This window comes from Camelus ferus, chromosome 18 (genome assembly GCF_009834535.1).
Source record: "Camelus ferus isolate YT-003-E chromosome 18, BCGSAC_Cfer_1.0, whole genome shotgun sequence".
Taxonomy (NCBI): domain Eukaryota; kingdom Metazoa; phylum Chordata; class Mammalia; order Artiodactyla; family Camelidae; genus Camelus; species Camelus ferus.
The window spans coordinates 3,895,579-3,915,869 of NC_045713.1; the positions used below are offsets into that span (position 1 = coordinate 3,895,579).

The 20,291-nt window shown below is 52.2% G+C and overlaps 1 protein-coding gene across 2 annotated transcripts; it reads right to left on the reverse strand.

The window, feature by feature from the left end:
* Nucleotides 1-1,526: 1,526 nt before the first annotated feature.
* NCF1 (neutrophil cytosolic factor 1) lies at nt 1,527-16,728 on the reverse strand. Of its 2 annotated transcripts, none has more exons than XM_032459509.1 (12): nt 16,596-16,728; nt 14,504-14,743; nt 10,631-10,711; nt 8,417-8,492; nt 8,105-8,270; nt 6,977-7,032; nt 5,494-5,616; nt 4,893-5,000; nt 3,980-4,097; nt 2,621-2,728; nt 1,932-2,077; nt 1,527-1,805 (listed from the first exon to the last, which is right to left on the reverse strand). In XM_032459509.1, the coding sequence occupies exons 2-12, from the start codon at nt 14,573-14,575 to the stop codon at nt 1,681-1,683; spliced, it is 1,179 nt and encodes a 392-aa protein (XP_032315400.1). In that variant the 5' UTR covers nt 14,576-14,743; nt 16,596-16,728; the 3' UTR covers nt 1,527-1,680. The 2 variants fall into 2 exon arrangements, with proteins under 2 accessions (XP_032315400.1, XP_032315401.1); XM_032459510.1 differs by having other exon boundaries at nt 14,504-14,633; nt 16,596-16,726.
* Between the last annotated feature and the right edge of the window lie 3,563 nt (nt 16,729-20,291).

Genomic DNA, 20,291 nt, shown 5'->3' on the forward strand with positions numbered 1-20,291 from the left:
TCTTTTTTCTTGGTGAGTCTAGCTAAAAGTTTGTCCGTTTTGATTATCTTTTCAAAGAACCAGTTCTTAGTTTTACTGATTTTTTTTCTGTTGTCTTTTTAGTCTTTTATTTATTTGTGCTCTAATCTTTGTTACTTCCTTCCTTCTACTAACTCTGGGCTTCGTTTGTTCTTCTTTTTCTAGTTCCTTTAGGTGTAGAGTTGTTTATTTGAGACTTTTCTTGTTTCTTGAGGTAGGCATTTATTGCTATGAACTTCCCTCTTAGAACTGCTTTTACTGTGTTTCATAAATTTTGATATATCACATTTCCCTTTTCATTTGTCTCAAGGTGTCTTTTAATTTCTCTTTTGATCTCTTCTTTGACCCATTGGTTGTTTGTAACTTGTTGTTTAATCTCCACATGTTTGTAAGTCTTCTGGTTTTCTTCATGTAATTAATTTCTAGTTTTCATATCATCATGGTTGGAAAAAGTGCTTGATATGGCTTCAGTCCTCTTAAATTTATTGACTTCTTTTGTGGCCTAACATATGATCTATCTTGGAAAATGTTCCATGGGCATTTGAAGAGAATATAGATTCTGCTGCTTTTGGATATAACGTTCTTTAAATATCTGTTAAGTCCATCTGGTTTAACATGTCATTTGAGGCTAAATTGGGGTGTGGAGAGGTAATTAGGTTAATTTTTTTAAATGTTTTTAATTTTTTTTCTTTTTTATATATTTTTAGTATGTTTTTTATTTTATTTTTTTAATGAAGGTACTGGGGACTGAACCCAGGACCTTGTGCATGCTGAGCACACACCCTACCACTCAGCTATACCCTCCCCCACTCCTTATTGATTTTCTGTCTGGATGACCTATCCATTGATGTATATGAGGTATTAAAGTCCCCTACTATTTTTGTATTGCTGCCTGTTTTTCCTTTTAGGTCTGTTAACATTTGCTTTATATATATATTAGTGCTCCTATGTTGGGTGCATAAATATTTACAAGTATGTCCTCTTACTGGATTGACTCCTTTATTATTATGTAATACCTTTGTCTCTTATTAGTCTTTGTTACAACATCTATTCTAAGTACAGCTACTCCAGCTTTCTTTCCGTTTCCGTTTGCATGAAGTATCTTTTTCCATCCTTTCACTTTCAGTTTGTGTTATGTCCTTACATCTAAAGTGTGTCTCCTTATATCTACAATTTTTTTTGTCAGTTAAGGTATGTACACAAGGTCACCTACAGCCCTGATCCACACCCCTCTACAACTAGGCACTGTGTCCCCTCTTCTTCAGGAGCCTTCTGCGGTGAGGCCAAAGTTTAAGCAGTCTGTCTGTCCAGACAAACGACCAGTGCGGGGCTGGGGTTTCTTTCTGCACTTGGCCTTGTGCAAACTTGGTCTTGGCCAAGACCAGGAAAGTATGCAACTGGACCTCAGTTACTGCAACTTCCCCTAGCAGAACTCACAGCCTCCAGTCCCAGTTCTAGAAATACCAAGGGCATTGCCCCGCCCGCAGTGCGACTTTGCAAAGCATCAGTTCACTCCAAGCAACATTTATTAAGGGTGGCGAATAGCTAGGTGGGTCAGGGCCAGGAGCTGCCCTCTGCCGCCAAACCTCAGGCTCTGTACACGTATATACAGCGGTAGGGGCTGGAGGTGGGGAGAGGACCGCGTAGGGGCAGCGCCGGGCCTCACACTGGGGACGCCAGCTTCCTCTTGGTGCTCTCGCTGCAGCGGTGCAGGATGAGGTCTGCGCTGGGCCTCGGGGGCACGGCCGGCTGCGGCTTGGGACGCTCGGTCTTGTCCTGCTCCTCCTCTGCCGGTGGACCGTGCCAGGTGAGGCCTGCCCCGCCCCTGGCCCCGCCCCACCTGCCCGGCCCCGCCTCTCTTCACCCTGCGGGCCCCACTCCGCCCTCCAGGCCGGCTCCCTGGTCCCACTCACTCAGCGGACTCCCTGTGCTCTGTGGCCCGGGCCGCGCCAGGCGGCGGCGCTGCTGCTGAAAACGGACGCTGTTGCGCCGATAGGTGTCCTGGCTGAGGCGCTTCCGCGACCGCTGGTGGATGCTGTGCGCGTTGCGGATGGACGACCTGGGCCCAGCAGGACGGGGGCTGTGGTCAGCGCCCTGGCGTCCCCGCCCCTTCTGCCCGAGGGGACTCTCATGGCCACCCCTGGGGTCCAACGACTATCCCGTGGAAATGGGAAACGGCCTGAGCCGGGCATGAAGGTGACTACCCCTCACCGTCGCGGAACCCTGTCCTGCCACAGAGCCCAGGCCCATTTCCAACGTCCCCTGCCAGCCTTCAGCCTGCCTCCTCCCCAGGAAGCCCGCCGGGCTGCCATAGCCTTCACGGGCTATCCCAAGGGCTCTAGACATCGGCGCCTTCACCTCCACCTCACCTCCCCACACCCCGACTTTCCTACCGCCCCAGCACCAGCCCCAGTGTGGGAAGCACTCCAGCCTCCATCCAGTGAGGATACTGCCTCTCCCACCAGGCTGGGCGCCAATGTCCCACCTCCCCGGCCCCAACACTGCCAATTCAGGGGCTGGACCCACAGAGGGAAGTCGTGGTACACCCTCCTGGGCCCCGCCCAGCCCACCCCAGCTGCCCTGCCTCGGGGACCTCGCTCACCTGCGGGGTGGAGCCCCCCGGCTCTTGATCTGGCTTTGGGCCTGAGCTACATCCTGCCCGGCCTTCTGCAGGTACATGGATGGGAAGTAACCTGTGATGTCTTCTTTCCTGCAACAGCAGCAACTCGTGAAGGCTGAGCAATCTTGGGGGTGGAGGTGGGGGGGCCTCAAACGTGGGGTCAAGGCCTCCTCTAAATAGCTGGGGTCAAGGCAGCTGGGTGGTTGCGAACACCACCACTACCATACACTGCACCTGTGTGCCTAAAGTTTCCTCATCCATGCAACACAGGCCTTCCCAGTTGTGACGTGGGGAGGGGGAAGAAGTTAGCAGATCCATCTCCCCAGGGACCTGTGTTTGCTATAAAACACCTGCAGTCTTATATTGGTTAGATTTTTCTTTTATGGTGATTGCCTTCTGTGTCCTAAGAAACCTTTGCCTACCTCCAAGTTACCAAGTTCCCTGGTGCTTTCTTCCAAAACCTTAGTTTGGGGGTTTGTGCTTAGCAAAACATGTGATCTGTCCCAAATAAAGGAGTATGGTATGAGGTAGGAGTCTAGGTTCATTTTTCCCTCATAAGGATATCAGTTGTTCCAGCATTTGTTGAAAAGATTTTTCTTTCCAGTCTCACCGCTACATGTGGGAGTGAAAAACAACAGCCTTTGCATAATACAAACTTCACTCAGTAAAAGTCTGATTCTTCTCGGCTGCTGAGAGAATCACAAACGGATGGATTGTGTCTGGGGTGCATGATGGGGATTAATAGAGTTTAGGTCTAAAATGTCGAGAAATCCTGCCTCAAAGCCCCCAGCCCAGGGGCTGTTGTGCTGTTGATGGGGGGGTACTGCGGCCACAAGCTTGCTGGGGTCACGGACAGGCCCTGCGACCCAGGGCTCTGATAGCGTGATAGCGTGCACACGCCGCTGGGAGTCCACTTTCCCCAGAACTGGGGAAAAAATGAGTATTTCTACATTCATTTGGAGGAATAAAGAGGGAAATGGCAATGAAGGATTTAGGAGAGAAGGGGTGACAGGGTCTGTACTACCAGCTGTCAAATATTAATTTGATTAATACAATGACTAATTGTGTTTCTGAAGAAGCGATAACAGATGGGCTGGTCAGGGACATGACCCTCAGTCACAGGGAAAAATGTACCCATGCAGACAAGGACCCTGAACCCCAAGATATGGGCAAGGTAGGATTATCATGAGTCTGTTACCAAAATGGGAACAGCCCAGAGAGAGGCAGTGGCTGACCCAGAGCCACACAGCTGAGTCGGCACTGAGCCCACGCAGGCCCAGCCCCAGGCCAGGCTGACTCTCAGGGCAGATGCAGGTGGGAGGGAGGGTGCAGCTCTCCTACCTGACAACCCACCAGCCGTCCAGGAGCTTATGAATGACCTCGATGGTTTCGCCCTGCTCCAAGGACAACTCGTCCTCCATTAGGGCAGTGTAGGCTTTGATGGTGACATAGGGCTCACCTGGAAGGGGAGGGGCAAGGTGTGACAGTCCACCTGGCACTCAGCTAGCCACCCCTCCCTCCTCTCTGGGCCTGGGGCTTCCTCCAGCTGGAGCCCAGGACCCCCTCTCCTACAGCTGTGCCCCTCCTCCCTGGACTTCTGCCCTCTGCCCACTCTACCCTGGGGAGCTCCCCCACCACCATCCGCACCAGAGGCCAGAAGCTCCCGTGACTGCAGAGGCCTGGCTAGCACCTAAACATGAGGAGTGGCCAGGCAGGCAGTGCCGGGGTACAGCGCCCGTCCAGGGGCACCTGAGCCACTCAACTCCAGCCGACTGTTGGCATGTGGGGCTGCAGGCCCCATATACATGCCTTTCCCAGTTTCTAAAGAGGAGCCATAAATCCACATAAAATCGTAGAATCTTTCAATCTAAAAAATATGGGCAACCAACACTAATTTTTTTCAGACTCTACATGGGCCCCATTTAGCCTGGGGGCTGCCAGTTTTTCCATTCTAGGCAGCTATGATGCCCCCACCTCCAGGCAGCCCTCCTTCCTGAGCCTCAGGTTGGCTCATCATATAGCTTCTTGCTGGGACTCAGCCCCAGGCTTGCAGACACCATGTGACCCTGACCTCTGTTCCTCCCTCCTGGTTCCCCCTGTCCTAACCAAGGGCACCACCTCTCACTCCAACCTTCCCCCTCTACCCAGCCCCTAGTCATGTCTGACCCAAAGCAGTGACTTCTGGCTTCTCAATATCCCCATGTCCCTCCCGCCCCTGCCTCCCACCCCTGCGGCCGAGGAGGGCAGGGAGCACCTGCATAGTTGGGCTCTGGGTCCTCTGCCTCATCAGGACTGTCCAGGGGCTCCAAGTAGGACGCCGGGACCCAGCCACGCTTGGTCTTCATTTGGCAGAACCACCAGCCTATGCCAGGGATATGGGGCAGTAAGTCTCGGTGGGCCTAGAAGCCTCCCTCTGCCATTGGTGGGCGTGGGGATGGGGGTAAGATCACCCGGACACAGACACACAGGCATCCAACACTCGGATTCAGAAATGTCGCCTTCAGCACACTCCATGACAAAATCACACAGAGGCACAGAACTACAGCTCAGAACGCACTTCACATACACCATGATGAGAAGTTCACCTGCCCATCTGGATATAACCCCCAGAGGTGCACAGTCATGGTTCAGAATGTGTGCAGATCCCCACAGCCACCCCCGGGCTCATACTCAGAGATGGGATGACCCGCCGTGTGGGGAGGACAGTCAGGGCCCCTGCAGGAGCCAGAGCCCCCCAGGGGCTAGGCAGGGAGGAGGCCCGAGGCTGCGTGGTGGGGCAGAGCCTTGGGTGGGGACTTGTGGCCTTGGGCCCAGGCACCAGGGAAGGGAGGTCCAGGCAGGGTGGGGAGGCTGACCGCTCTCGCCCTTCTCCACAACATCCACCACGTCGCCCACGGCCAAAGCCATCTCGGTGCCCGAGCGCTTCTCGTAGTCAGCGATGGCGCGGTACGTCTGCAGGATGATGGGGCCTGTGATGTCTGGGCAGAGGGAGGGCGGGGTGAGTGGACCCTGGGGGCACCTCCTCCTGGCTCTCCCCCAGAAGAAGCCCTGGCATCCCGTCCCCACCCGGCTCCAGGCACACCAGGGGTGGGTGTGCTCCGCACACTGGAAAGCAGCAGAGACAAGCTAGTCTTCGCAGCCCTGCATTTACTGAGCACCGAGTGTGTTCCAGACACCGGCCACACACCCCACACACATTCTAGTTCTCATTTGATGAGGTCTGCCAGCAGACTTTCTCAACTTTAATGTGCACACAAATCACCCAGGGATTTTGCCGAAACACAGGTGCTGATCCCACAGGTCTCGGTGGGACCGGAGAGTCTGCACTTCTAACCAGCTCCCAGGAGACGCTACTGCCTGTTGTGGGTGAATTGTGTCTCCCACCCCAAATTCATGTGTTGAAGCCCTAACCTCCAGTACCTTAGAATCTGAGTGTATTTGCTGACAGAGCCTTTAAGGAAGTGACTTAGGTTAAATGCGGCCATAAGGGTGGGGCCCTGATCAAATAGAACTGGTGTCCTGGAAAAGGAAGAGACACCAGGGGAGGGCACGAACAGAGGAAAGGTCATGTGAGGACAGCAAGAAGGCGGCCGTCTGCAAGCCAAGGAGAGAGGCCTGTGATGCATCCAACCCTGCCCACACCGGACCTCGGGCTGCCAGCCTCCAGAACTGTGAGAAGACTCACTGCTGCTGTTTAAGTAGCCCTGTCCGTGGCACTTTGTTAGAAGAGCCTGAGCAGAGTAAGACTGCTGGTCCCTGGACCACACTTTGAGTGGCCCAGGGTACTTGACTGGGTGTCCACTGACTGGTTGAAGTTCTGCTCCACATTTAGTAGCTGTACATCCCTTGCCAAGAGTCTTAACTTAACTCAGGCCTCAGTGTGTACAGCTGTAAAATGGTACCTGTTTCACATTGTGATGGAGATGATTACATGAGTTCATGCATGGAAAACATTTAAAATAGCCTGGCTCAGGGTCAGTGCTTGATAAATGTTAGGTAGTATTATTAACAATTACTGTGCAATAAAGATTAGATACTGTCACACCTCTGTGTCACCCCTAAAGGCCACTTTTGCCCCCAGATCTGTTTACTCGTTTGGCCAGAACATCACGAGGGCTGCTGGGAGCCAGGGTCTCTGCTAAGTCTGCAGCCACGAAGGTGAGCGCTCTTCACTGTCCAGTGACCCTCAAAGACCCCAACTCTGTAGGGCAGCCACCAAGACCCTTCAGAGCAGTTCTCACCTCCTGCTCTTTGCCCTGTACACCCCAAGATCAGGGTCCCTGATCGTGTCAACAGTCCTTGAGGGTGACCCGCACTCGGCTGCCCCTGGCCTCTCACCCGCAATGTTACTCTTGCCATCTCTGGGCATCAGGTACGTCTCTGGCTTTTTCACCCTGCAGGAGAGGACAGGCTGTGTTAGACGCTAGCTTTCTCCTTGGGGCACAAGGTGCCCCACATAGACCTACAGAAAAACGTCCTAAGAATGTTCCCAAAAGGAACGTGGGAAGTGGGGGCCACCACAGAGAGTGAGGAGCTGAGAAGAAAGGGAGGAAAGCGCTTTGGGGAGGACAGGAGCTGCTCGGCCAGCCTGAGGACGGGCCCAGCCTCCTGCAGACCCAGAGGAGAAGGCTCGTGGGCCAGCTCCCTTCTGCTGGAGCCTCGACAGAAAAGCCAACAGGTTGTGGGGGACCCTATCCCCCAGGGCTGATGGGAGCTGCCCTGCCCTGGACCAGGGTTGTGTGCATGGCACCCATAAGCACAGGCTGGAGTGCTGCTGTCTGTCTGTCTATGGTAGCCCTGTCCTCCAGGCTGCCCCCCACACTCAGTGACCAGAGAGGGACAGAGAGGGACTTTCCACAGCTGATCTGGAGCCGGAAAACACAGTCCCCTGAGTTCTCACTCAGACTCTCCAATCCCGTCCACACAGGGCCCAGAGTACAGCAGACGCCCAGGGCAAGGGCAGGCAGAGAGTCAGGTGACAAAGGAGAGGCAGGGGCCTGAGACGTGCCCAGGAATTAATGGAAACCACTGACCTCCCGTGCCCCCTCAGGGGCTCCGAACTTCACAGCCTGTAAGCACTCCCCATGGTACCCACTACTGCATCTGGCCCTTCCCACCCCATCACAGATGGGAAAACTGCTTTCAGAAGGCTCCAGTCCCGCGGCTAGGCAGTCAGAGTCAGCACAAGGGCCTGGGACTTCAGACCTCCAGCCCAGAGGGCCACCTCCCGCCCCACCAACCCTGGCACCGTGAGGCTGAGGAATCCAGGTGGAAACTTGGCACGGCTGCTGGGGGATGCCAGATCCCATGGGCCAGAGTTGGAATCCTGCCTCCTTCACTTTCCTGCTGTGTGACTTTGAGCACGAGACTTCCCCTCTCTGAGCCTCACGCGCCTCTATGTCACAAGAGGAAAGCCCCGCCCCCTCTAGGCCAGGCCGACCATCTCCTTTTCTCTCCCCTACTCACTGGCTGTCCGTGGGGAGCTTGAGGTCGTCAGGGCGCACCTTGAAGAAGTTGAGGAGGTGCGGGCAGCGGGAGATCTTGACGGGCAGGCCCATGAGCGCGCTGCAGTACTCGGTGAGCGTTCCCTGGCGGCTCTCGGCCACCCGCTGCCCGTCAAACCACCGCGGGGCTGCCGGACCAGGGAGGGCACCAGAGATCCAGTGAGCACACAGGTCAAGTCCAGAGGGGGTGGGAATCGGGGAGGGCAGCTTAGAGGGCAGGTGCACGGAGCCAGGACAGGTGAGCCCGCCCAGGCGGCTCAGCCCCACCGCTCACCTGGCAGGTGGGGGATGATCCTGTTCTCGGGGTTGATGTCTCCTGCCTCGATAGGAAACATTTCCTTTAAGGTTTTCTACACAGAAAAGCAAATGTGAAGGAATATTTTTTTATTACAGCAATGTAAAACACAGAATTAGACATGACTTAAATACCCTTCTACTTGCTGGGGCTAGAAGATTCTGGTGGTTTCCTGAATTCTTCTTTCTCCTCCACCAGCAAATCCTTTTGGTTCTACTCCCAAATCTACCCAGAATCGGATCCTTCTCACTATGCCTGCTGCCACCACCCTGGTCTGAGCTTTTGTGAGGCCTGGATTGTTGCGACAACCCTCTTAGGTCACTCCCCTTCCACCCCTGTCTGTCCTCAATCCAGCGTCCAGAGGGAGCCTCTTCAAACCTAAGTTGCATCCCGTCCTTCCTCTGCTCAGAACCCTCCCTGCTTCTCAGCTCCCTCAGAATGAGAGTGAAGGCTTCATTTTAGTCTACAAGCCACCATGTGATCTGCCTCTGCCTGGCCTGCTCACCTTTCCAGCCACCACTCACCCCCTGTTCACTTAGCCACCCTTGAATACTCCAGGCTGCTCCTACCCCAGGGCCTTTGCCTGTGCTATTCTCATTCTTTCCCCACATGGATCAATAGCTCCCTCTCTCTATCTCCTTCTTCAAGTCCTTGCTCAGATATCACCCCCTCAGCGAGGCTTCCTCCCTGACAACTGCCCCTCCTGACCCTATTCTCCCCACCACTTTACTTTTCTCCATAGTTCTAATGACCATCTAACATATTATACAAATTGTTTATTTTTTGTTTGTCTGTTAGCCTGACTCCTTCACTAGAACATAAGGTCTACAAGGGAGGGAGAGAATTTGCATCTGTCTTTTACACCCTTTAGCAGCGTTTCCTGCCCACCAAGTAGAACACTCCTGGCCCTTAGCAGGGGCTCAATAAATAGTGGATGAAGGAATGAATGAATTCACCAATTAATAAAAGGGATTGGTCCTACAATGGAATAACCCAGAACAGTTTAAAGAGGTGAAATGGAGTTGCATAACCCATCAGCATGGACTGGTCTCAAAAATGTAACCTAGGGATGATAATAAAACTGAGATAGAAGCAAAAGGCATGCTGATAGCTTTTACATACACTGCAGAAGATACACACCTGCCACGACCGCATGTTGCTCCTGGGCTGTGTGCGTGCGTATGTGTGAGGGTGTATGTGTGCGTGTGCAGCCACCCAGGGTAGGAGCTGGGATGGGATGAGGGAGAAAGGGAGCCTTTCACTGCTCTTGTAATGTTTTATCTCCTTTATCTTAAAAAAAGCTTTGTAGCAAACGGCCTGGAGACACCCAACGCGATTCTGGGTTCTGGGTGTCCAAGTCTGATTATAGTCTTCTTTGCAATTATCTGTATTTCACTTGAAATTTCTCACACAAGAGAAGTGCGGAAACCCATATGCTTCCCAGACTCCCTTCCCTGGTAAGGAGAGCCCCACGTGTGGAGTAGGCCCTGGAGGACCCTCCATCCACGTGACCCTGTCTCAGACCAGCTCTGCACACTGTGACCCTCCCTCATGACCACCCCCAATTCTGTCCCAACAGCCTCTGATGTGGGGAGCCCTGGGGGATTCTCTCTTGTAAACCTCGGTGATAACAGGCACCCACAAAGCAAGAGGCCCTGGTTTCCTGGGTGTCAGGATTATCAACCCTCCTTCTGATCCACCTGGGGTCCTCATCAGGCCAGTGACTGAGTGAAAGATAGGCTCCTGAGAGGACAACTGTGGTGGTGACCCTGGCCACGCTGCCCCCTGCAGGGACAGAGCGAGCAGGGCCCTTGAGACAGCCCCCTGGAGTCGGTGTGGAATGGGTGAGTTTCGGTGTGGGGAGACAGAAAGGTTTAGAGATGGATGGTGGTGATGGTTGCATAACACTGTGAATGTACCTAGTGCCACTGACTTGTACACTTCAAATGGGTGAATGTGTGTTCCGTGTGTTTCACCACAGTGTAAAATACTTTCAGTAAAATGCTTTTTAAAGTTAAAAGAAAAATAATGTCCTCTTAGCTGTGAGCTGGGAGGGGAGAGGGGGACTCCGGATTTCTCAGCTCCCTGCCAGCCCCTGGGCTGCGCCCCTCCCCAGAGGCAGGGCTGGGACTGGGCGTGGTGCCCCCGCCCTAACCCCCCACACACCCCCCCGACACCGGGCAGGGCACTCACATGGAACTCGTAGATCTCGGCGAAGCGCCGGTAGACCACCTTCTCAGACAGGTCCTGCCACTTCACCAGGAACATGTACACCTGGGGGGCGGCACGGGTGGGGGACCTGGTTCAGCCATGCAGCAGGGCAGCCTCGCACCCCTGGTAGAAGCCTACCCCTGTGGGTGGGAGGGAGAGTGCTCTCTGGGGCCACCTGGGCCATTGAAAGAGCATCAACTTCACAGACCCCAGGGCTAATGCTCTCCAGCCTGAGGACCCAGGGCAAGAGGGTCAGCTTCTCTCAAATGAACTCAAGTCCCCATCTGTAAATTGGAGGTAAGAGTAGGACCTCACTCCTAGGGCTGGTATGAGAGTTATGGGAGGAAAGATGCAGGAAGACCTGGGCTCAGGCAACACAAGGCCTCAGGAAGCTGTTCCATGGTACCCTTTATATCCAGAAATGTGCAGAACAGACAAATCTATTGAGACAGAAAGTAGATTAGTGGTTGCCAGGAGCTGGGCCAGGGGTTGGAGGAGGGGGTGGATGAGAAGTGACTGAATTTAATGAGTATGAGGGTTTTTTTGAGTGTTGATGAAATTTTTCTAAAATCGATTGTGGTAATTGTGTAACTGTACGAATATACTAAAAACCACTGAATTGTACAATTCACATAGGTGAATTGTATGGTATGAGAATTATATTTCAATAAAGCCATTATTAAAGAAAAAAGAATTCAGTAAGGAAAAGCCAGCTTACAAAAATAGGAGAACACCACTCAGCCACAAAAAAGAACACAGGACTGATAGATGCAACCACACGGATGCATCTCAAAAGCATTCCGCTGAGTGAAGGAAGCCAGACACAAAGGCTACACAGCATATGATTCCATATCTGTGACATTCTAGAGCAAGCACAACTAATTTCAGGTGGAAAAAAATCAGAAAGTGGTTGCCTCTGGGGATGGGAAGGAATGACTGGGGCATGAGACAGGGTGATACGAGTCTGGGTTACATAGAGTCTGGGTGATGAGAGTTGACGTGCACGGTCAAAAATCTGCAAATGTATGTCTAAGATTTGTGGATTTCAGTTTATATAAATTTTAAGAGAGAAATCATAAATCTTCAAGAGAGAAAAATATAAGCAAATACTGAACTCTAGTTGGTGATATGCAAGCTGAAGTACTTAGAGCAAAGTGTACTGATGTTTGCAATTTGGTTTTGGTTTTTTTTAATTTTTTTTATTTTTTGGGGAGGAGGTAATTAGGTTTACTTATTTATTTTTTATTTTTAGAGGAGGCAGTGGGGATTGAACCCAGGACCTCATGCATGCTAAACATGCAATCTACCACTTGAGCTATACCCTCTCCCCTGCCATCTGCTTCGAAATGCACCAAAAATAAGATTGATGGGTGTGTGGATGGATGGATGGAGGGATGGATAGGTGGTAAAGAAAGGACTACAGAAAATATTAATGGTAGAAAGCGGATGGTGAGCATATGACTGGTTGGGTGTTTTGTTTTTTCTTGTTGTAAAATTCTTTCAACTTTCCTGTATGTATAAAATTTCTCAGAATAAAATCTTAGGGAATAAAAAGAATAGCAACCAATGGGGGATGACAAAATGTTCTAAAAATTAGATTATGGTGATAGTTAAACAACTTTAAATACAACAAAAACCATCGTGCACTTTAAGTGGGGGAACTTGCTAGTATTTTACAAATAATTAAATTAAATCAACCACGATTTCTTTAACTTCAAAGTTGGAAATGGACAAAAGCAAATGAACTTAACTCTATATAAAATGGGTAATAACCTAAATGTTAAAGAAAAATACAGAAGAATCCAAGTGGCTTTTAACTACAGTACACTGCTCTCAGTCTAAAAGGACCAAAAGAACGGCAAAGAAACCTTAAACTCGCCTTAACAGGTGAGTAGGTTTATAGTTAATAGTGCTGTGCGTGTAGTAATTCTCAAACACGTTTATGTGTATTGTAGAACTGAGCAGAGGAGTACATATATTGCTCTCTGGGGAGCCAGGGTTCTCACAGTGAGAGAAAGGAGCTGCAGATATAAAATGGTGAGAGATACAAATGGCTTGAGGTGGCTATTTCCCCCCAGTCTGTCCACTGAAAGGACAGTCATGAGCCATGATACCTCGGAGGCAATGAGCACACCTAGTTCCAGATCTTGGGTTCTAATATGACGTCCAGTAAAACGAACCAGGGCTCTTTAGTGAAATGGTTGTGTCCAGGACTGAGCTGGGAAGCGTCCAGGATAAGCTAGACCATCTTGTGCCATAAAAACATGCTTAAGGAATGACAGGATAAGCCAAAAAAGCACAGAAGCCAGCCTGAAGGAGCCCCCAGTGACCAAATCTTAGACAATCTGAGCATCAAAATAAGTAAATGACAGTAATGGATTATAGATCACTGAATAAAATAGGAATGCATGGAGCCACACTGACATGAATAAATAAGAAGGGAAGACATTTACAGTAAAATGTTAACTAATAAATGCAGAAGGACCAATAGAGTTTAAAAAAATCATCATTTGGCAATCATTATTGTAATTTGATTCAGGCAAGAATCATCCATGTTCTATAAAAAACAGGATATTCACACAGGTTCACATAACCTCCCCACAGGTCAGTTATTAATCACAAAGGGGAAAATAGTAACTTTACAGCAGAGAAACTTGGAAAATATGTCCAGGGCTGACTGATCAAAGTTAACGTCACCAATATGGGAACAAATCAAAAATCACCTGCCACCTGATAGGATCGATGAGAGGGAGACACTTCTGGGTATTCCGACATCACCAGGACCTAATCAAGTATCAGACAGACCCAAACCACGGGGCGTTCTGCAAAATAACTGGCTCCATCTCTTCAAAATGTCATAGTTGAAAAGGACAAAGACTGATTAAGACTAATCCAGATTAAAGAATGCCAAAGAGACATGACAACTCAGATGCAACAGGTAAGCCTAGCTGGGATCCTGGACCTGAGAACATTTTCCCGCAGAGGGACTAGTAAGACAACTGGTGAAACGGGAGGAGTCTGTGGGTTGGATAATAGTGTTTTATCAGTGTTAATTTCTTCACTTTCGGTTATGTAAGATAATGTCCTTGATTTTAAGAAATACACAGCTGTAGTAAAAAAAACTGTCTCCAAGTAACTCTCAAATGATTCAGAAAATTTATATTCAAAGAGAGAGAGAGACAGGGGGAGGGGCAAAGAGACAAAGGGAAGGGAGACAGAAAGAGAGGAGAGGAAATGTGGGCGACGGCATATTAGAGTTACCGGTACTTTAGGGGGCAACATTTTTATAAATTTGAAGTTATTTCAAAATGAAAAGTTAAAAAAGGGAAAGGCTTGGCACAGACAGTAAATGTACCACAGTAAGCGCCAGTTTACTAAGTGGACTCCTCCCTGCCTTTCCTCTGGGCTTGGGGACCCTGTGATGCGGTGGCCATGTCTCCAGCACTTCGCCAGGCCCCCAGGGCAGGAGAGAGGACTCTTCTGGCCCCTGTGGTGGTGCCGCCCTACTGCGGGGGCCAGGATCTAATGTAACTGGTCACCAGCCCACCCTCCCAAGGAGCCCTCCCAAAGGGGCTGCGGGGACACGTGCTGGGAGCGGAGAGGGGACGGGGTGGGGTGGCCGGCTAGGGGCCAGGGGCCGGGCCGGCGGCGCGCAACTTTTGAGGGGCGCGCATCTGCTGTGGACCCAGACAGGTAGACTGAGGCCTAGAGATGGGGAGCCATTTACCACCGCCCGCGCCCTCACCCCTAGGCCGCCCGCGTCTTCCGCCGCTGGCTCCGGGGCTGCGCGGGGACCCGCACCTGCGGCCCCGCCAGGCCTGTCCCCGCACGCAGGGCGCCCCCGGCGGTACTCACATAGTGCTGGCTGGGGACGAAGCGCTTCTCGAAGCCCAGGAGGGCGATGTGGCGGATGAAGGGATCCCCCATGGCCGGGCTGCGCGCGGCTCCCTCTGCTCCGGGGCGCTGCGGGTGGGCCTTAAATGGGCTGCAAAGAGGAAGTCGCCTCTGTCGCGGCCGGGCGGGGGGCAGGAGGGGGCAAGGAGCGTGCAGAGAGGGCTTTGCTTCTTCTTTCAGTTTCTGGGATTCCTCGGGCTCCTGCGACGGAGACGTGGGCGGCCACACGCGCGCAGGTGTGCCGGGACATCTTTGCCCTTGTCCTCCCCGTGCCCTACAAGACCCCACAGGTGGGGCGCCCGACTCCCACCTCTCTCCTGGCTCCTCTGGACCAGCCACGTTGGGCCTTCTGTTCCTGGAACACACCCAGTTGCTCTCACCTCAGGGCCGTTGCACAAGCGGTTCCACCTGGACCATCTCCCACGCACCTGTAACTAACTCCCACCCTCGTCTACCGTTTCTGCTCAGATGGCACCTCCTCTGAGGTACATTCTCGTTCCTTGATAACTTCACATAAAATAGCAAAACTTCATGCAGCCCCCACCTCTCTTTCCTGTTTTTATTCGGAGCACTCATCACTATTTTTATTTTGTTTTTACAGTGTCTTTCCTTACCAGAATGTGAGCCCCACGAAAGAAGGGTTTGGCCTGTTTTGACAAGGGCTCTGGCCCCAACCCTAGAACTGGTGCCTGGCATGCAGTGGGCCCTCCATAAATACTCAGATAGTAACTGCACCACTCACTGAGTGACTGGTTGAATGAATCTTTCACAGGAGTGTGTAGAAGGCTTAGGTGCACATCCTGGGTGAGAGAGTGTGGCTGAGAGCAGTGGCAGCAGGGCTGACTTTGAGTGAGACCTGAGTTCAAATTCTGATCCAAGAATGGCCCCTCAGAGCTGACTTGATTTCCTCCTGAGTGAAACAGGAACCCCAGCTTCTGTGGAGATGGGGATTTGGGATGGAGGGGGTGAGCAGGGGAGCAGCTTGCAAGGGGAGAGGCTGGAGCCTCTCTTACTACAGCCTGGGGTGCTCGACCAGGTTGATGGGGCCCTGACGGGGCTCACATAGCAAGTGGCCTCAGACCCAGGAAGTCTGGCTGCAGGCTCAGGAAGGCGGGCGCCGTTTGTGGTCCAGATCTTCAGATTCCAAGATGGAGAGATGGTGGCAAAGGGCACCAGCACTGGAAGCACCCCGAGAGCCATGGGTCCCCCTGGACTGCCAGGGGCAAGGGTTATCCTCTGCCGGGAGGAAGCACAGGGTCTATTTCTTCTCTCTAAAAGATTTGCTTGGCAGGTCCCCTCTAGTCACTGCTGGTACCCCCTCCCTACCACGACCCCGAAGTCACCAGCCTTACAAGTCCTTCCTCTGATCATTTTCATTTATGTATCTAGGAGCTTCCTGCACAGGAGGATACACCAGTCAGCGATGGGAAGCAACTGCCACACACATGGCTGAACCTTCCAGACACAATGCGGGGAGGGGAAAGAAGGCAGACACAAAGCACACCTTCTGCAGGATGCCGTTTATACCAAACTCACAAACTGCCCACCTGGTCTGTGTTGGAAGCCAAGGTGACCTCCAGGGCGGGGGGAGGTGGGGGGCAGTAGTGAATGAAGGAGCCCAGGAGGCGGCAGGTGATGTGCTCTATTTTTTTTTTAATTTTTAAAATTTATCATTATTTTTTTTGTAGGGGGAGTGCTCTTCCTTGATAAGGATGCCAGTCCACAAGTGTGCTCACTTTCTGAAAATTAACCTAGCCCCAGGCACGTAAGATCTGAGCACGGCCCTTTTCTGTGGGCCTGCTGTACCTCAATAGTAAGTTGAAAGCAAAGAATAGATTGAGTGGGATCACGTGATGGATGGCACTCCTCAATTAATTCCGCATCAGCTGCCCCTGCAGCACAAGGCATTTGGCTCACGGCTGAGCGGCTGTCCTTTAATGATCCACTAAATACACCTCCCTGAGGGTCGCTCAGCTAATGTCAGGTCTTCCCTGTGCCACTCGAGGCTGCCTGGAGGTCCCGGCACAGACACCAGACTCTCAGCGTTGCTCACCTGGCGAGGGGCGGGGCTGGCGGCCAGCAGAACCCCTTCCTGGGCGCTGGGTCGTGGCCGCGGCACTTCCTTCCCCTCCTCTTAGCGGTCTTTCCACTATTGCATAACTGCCCGGCCAGGCAGCCCTTCCTACAGACACCAGCCACGACCCGGCGGCCCAAGCGGGCAGCCTCTCCATGTGAACTTCCCGCCCGAGGCCTCCCGCTTCCTCGCCTTGTTCCGCCCCGCGCCCCGCCCCTGGCAGGAGCGTCCAGTGCACGAAGCGAAAAGAATTCGCGTTTACCTTGCAAGGGCCACCGGAAGCAGGCTCACGGCCCTCTGTCGGGATGAGATAGGATTTACTTTAATGCATGGATGAAACAGGTGAGTGACCAAATGATTAATTTTTAAGAAGTGAACAAAAATGGAGGCTATTAATGAAAGTTTGTTTTTTGGAGGGAGATACAAACTTTTGTTTTAGAACTTTCAAACTGTGAAATTACAGAAAATGGCAGAAAAATGAAGTTTCACTAAATATTACAAAATCACAGTTATTATTATAAACTATCTGGTTATCCAACACTTGGGCATTAGAACAACACTAGGGCCCCCAGGTCCCTCCACTTCCCATTAAGTGTTTTATTGTTATTTAATTTTTTTTTTTTTTGAGGGGGGAAGGTAAGTACGTTATTTAACTTTTTTTCTTTTATGGAGGCACTGGGGATTGAACCCAGGACCTCATGCATGCTAAGCATGTGTTCTACCACTGAGCTGTACCCTTCCCCCTCCCATCAAGTGTTAACAAAGGACTTAGCCTCCTGGCTCAGGAGTGCTTTATATTTACGACTACATCTTATCCTCACAGTGAGACCATCAGGTACGTACTGCTCCTTGCCTCTATTGATGGGAAAACGGAGGCACAAAGAGGTAAACAGGTTGCCACCACTGGTAAGCGAAGAGCGGGGTCTTGAACCTAGGCAGTCTGGACCCTGGGCTCACGCTGTTAACCAACAGCTCCCTGGCCTTACCCTTGAACAGTACGTGAGTGAATGAGTGATGACTGGGGGTTCCGGAGGGAGGAGCCAGATGGCAAAAATGCCCCAAATAGGGAGATTCCCCAACAGGCCAGGCTGGACAGGAGGCAGGGCTTCCCAGTCTGACCCAAAGTTCTTGGCCTCTCTCCAGATGCCACCTTCTCGCTCAGGCCGTCCCCAGATGGACTGGGTTGACCAGTTCCTCAACCAGGAAATCCCCAAGCCTGGGCCATGGAGACAGGCTGTGTGGAGAGGGGTCTGGCAGGAGAGCCTGAGGCCCTGGCGATGCCCTCAGGGATCTTCTGTCAGGAGAGGAAATCTAAGGCTTCCAAGATTGGAACAAAGCTGCCCCTGCTATGGGACAGTTTTTCCCCAAGTCTAAATTAAGCCCCTCATGCTGGTTCCCATCACAGGCCCTATGGTGAAGGCCGCCTGAGCCAGCCCACAGGCCCAGCCGTCACCTGGTGCCTGGAGTAGCAGAATGGGGCCCCTGAGCTGCTGCTGGCTGGTAGGCAGGGAGGTTACTTGTCGGTGAGTGCGGCTGTGCGGGGCTGAGGCTCTAACAGCAAGCAGGTATTTGTGTGGAAACGTGGGACACCCACAACCTGCTTCCCCAAGAACCCCCAGTTTTCTGTTAGCAAAATGAGACCAGGAATGGGCTCTGGCTGGGTCAGGGATGGACCTTGAGGTCTCATCAGAAGGAAACCAGGAGCTTGCACTCAGCAGTGGGGCTGAGGACACACCTGAGTCACACCCTTCAGAATCACACATCCCGGGGATTCCTTCTTCCCTGGGCCCGATGACAGTGCTGTCGAGCCCCTAGCCTAGGGACACAGGAGTGAGGGCTCCAGCCCCAGACATTCAGAGATCGAGGCTTGGTCTGCAGGAGGCCACGCCCAGTGGGAAGGACATGGACAAGCCAGCTGCTGGCTCTGGGCACAGTGGCCCAGGGCCCAACTCACACAGGGTTGTGTGCCCTGTGGCAAGTTAGCTGAAGCTCTGAACCTCGGTTTTTTCATCTGTAAAATGCATTAACAACTGTACCTACTTCATAGGCTGATGTGAAGATTTAGGGAGGCCCGAGGCAGTTTCTTGCTGCTTAAACTGGGCCTCGAATAAGGGAAACGCCACATGAATGAGAGCTGGCACTCCAGGCTGTTGGGACCTGTGCAAGGCTCAGACTGCAGGGTGGGCTGGTGTTCTGTGTGGGGTCTGTAGCAGAGAGCTGGGCAGGACAGTGCCCCTAGGTGAGCGCCAAGGGCTCTCAGCCTTGGCTCCACCAGGGGATGTGGGGGTGGGATGGAGGCTCTCCCAGACCATGGGAGCAGTGAGCTCTGGGGGCAGGGCTGAGCCTGTCCCCTCTGCACTGCAGCGTCTGGCAGAGCTCCTGACAATCGTGGTGGCCCTTAGCAAGTATCTAATGAACTGAACGAGGATCCTGCAAGCTTGCCCCACCCCAAAGCCAGGAGCCCCGAGGCCTCCCGCACCGGCCCCACTTCTTCACTGGGGCTGGATGTGTCATGTGGTGAAAGTTACGTGCAGCTCATCAAGCCACCAGGGCTAAATCCAGCAGCATGCGGCCGCCTTGGGGTTTTGTGGTGATTTGTTTTGAACTTGAAGCTAATTCCAGTAATGAGGAAATCCTACATCTAGAGCCAGTCACCAGGGCTGGGTTGCCATTTCCACATCTCTTCAGCCCTGAGGGAGTGCAGAAGTCAGCTGGCAGTGTGCGTAAGTCAGTTTGGGACTTACCATGGGCTTGACACCTCTGCCACTTTTGAGGGGGTACAGGACAGCAAAGACATACAGGCCCGGGGTGCAGGGTGGGTCAATGGCAGACAGGTGGCTTACAAAGGTGTCTGGCAGCGTCCCATCTTGCATCAAGCACCAGGAGCAATGATGTGACCTCCCCCCACGGTAGCAGCTCGTCTCCTGAAGGCCAACAAGAATCCACACTTGCTAGGGCTTTCTGAAAACCTGCACTTGCCGTCTTTCAAGGATTTTCCCCAGAGGATCTAGATTGGTTGTTGTAAGGGAGAGGACAGTTTTAGTTTAAATGACAGAGCGTGCAGATCTGTAGGTCCTTTCAGCATTGATCTAGATCTTCTTAGAGCCTCAGAGGTGGACTGTCTCTTGCTTCCTCTAGCCAGGACTACTGGATTGTTTCGGACTTTAGTGAGTAGGAACACCTCTCGCCAGGTCCCCTCAGGCACTGCCAGGCACATGGTCTTCGGTACGGATCTCTGCTGCTTCTAGAACTTGAGGCACTGTGGGCTTCCAACAAGCATCCTTGGGACCACACATTAAGTTGATGCTACAGAAGACCCACCACCTACTCTTGCTTTCGAGAAGGAAATCTGACAGGAAACACTTACAAATAGGTATTGTATCATAAGATTGCTTTCAGTGCTAACTTTCTTGACACTTCCTCAAAATAAAACCACAAGGTACCCGTGGTCGGGGAGAGATATGGGGAAGGGAGGTGACACACAAGACCACTGTTGACCGGAGTGGGGAAGCTGGGCAAGACCACGAGCTCTGCGTCTCTCACCCAGCTCCCAGGGCTCAGAACCCTTCTGGAGCGGCAGGCTGCGTCCGCCCACTGTGATCTGTCAACAGGCCACTGCACCCTGAGGGACTTGTGATTTCTACAACCAGCTGCCAGCTGCTTTCCAGTCTGCTT

Bases quoted from the DNA above. Each gene is read 5' to 3' on its own strand.
- NCF1 (XM_032459509.1), bottom strand. From the start codon at position 14,575: ATGGGGGATCCCTTCATCCGCCACATCGCCCTCCTGGGCTTCGAGAAG. The intron at 5,617-6,976 runs GTGAGAGGCCAG...CCCTCTGCCCAG, and splicing joins TGGCAAGAGTAACATTGCGG to ACATCACAGGCCCCATCATC. The intron at 1,806-1,931 runs GTGAGTGGGACC...GTCCACCGGCAG, and splicing joins GAGCACAGGGAGTCCGCTGA to AGGAGGAGCAGGACAAGACC.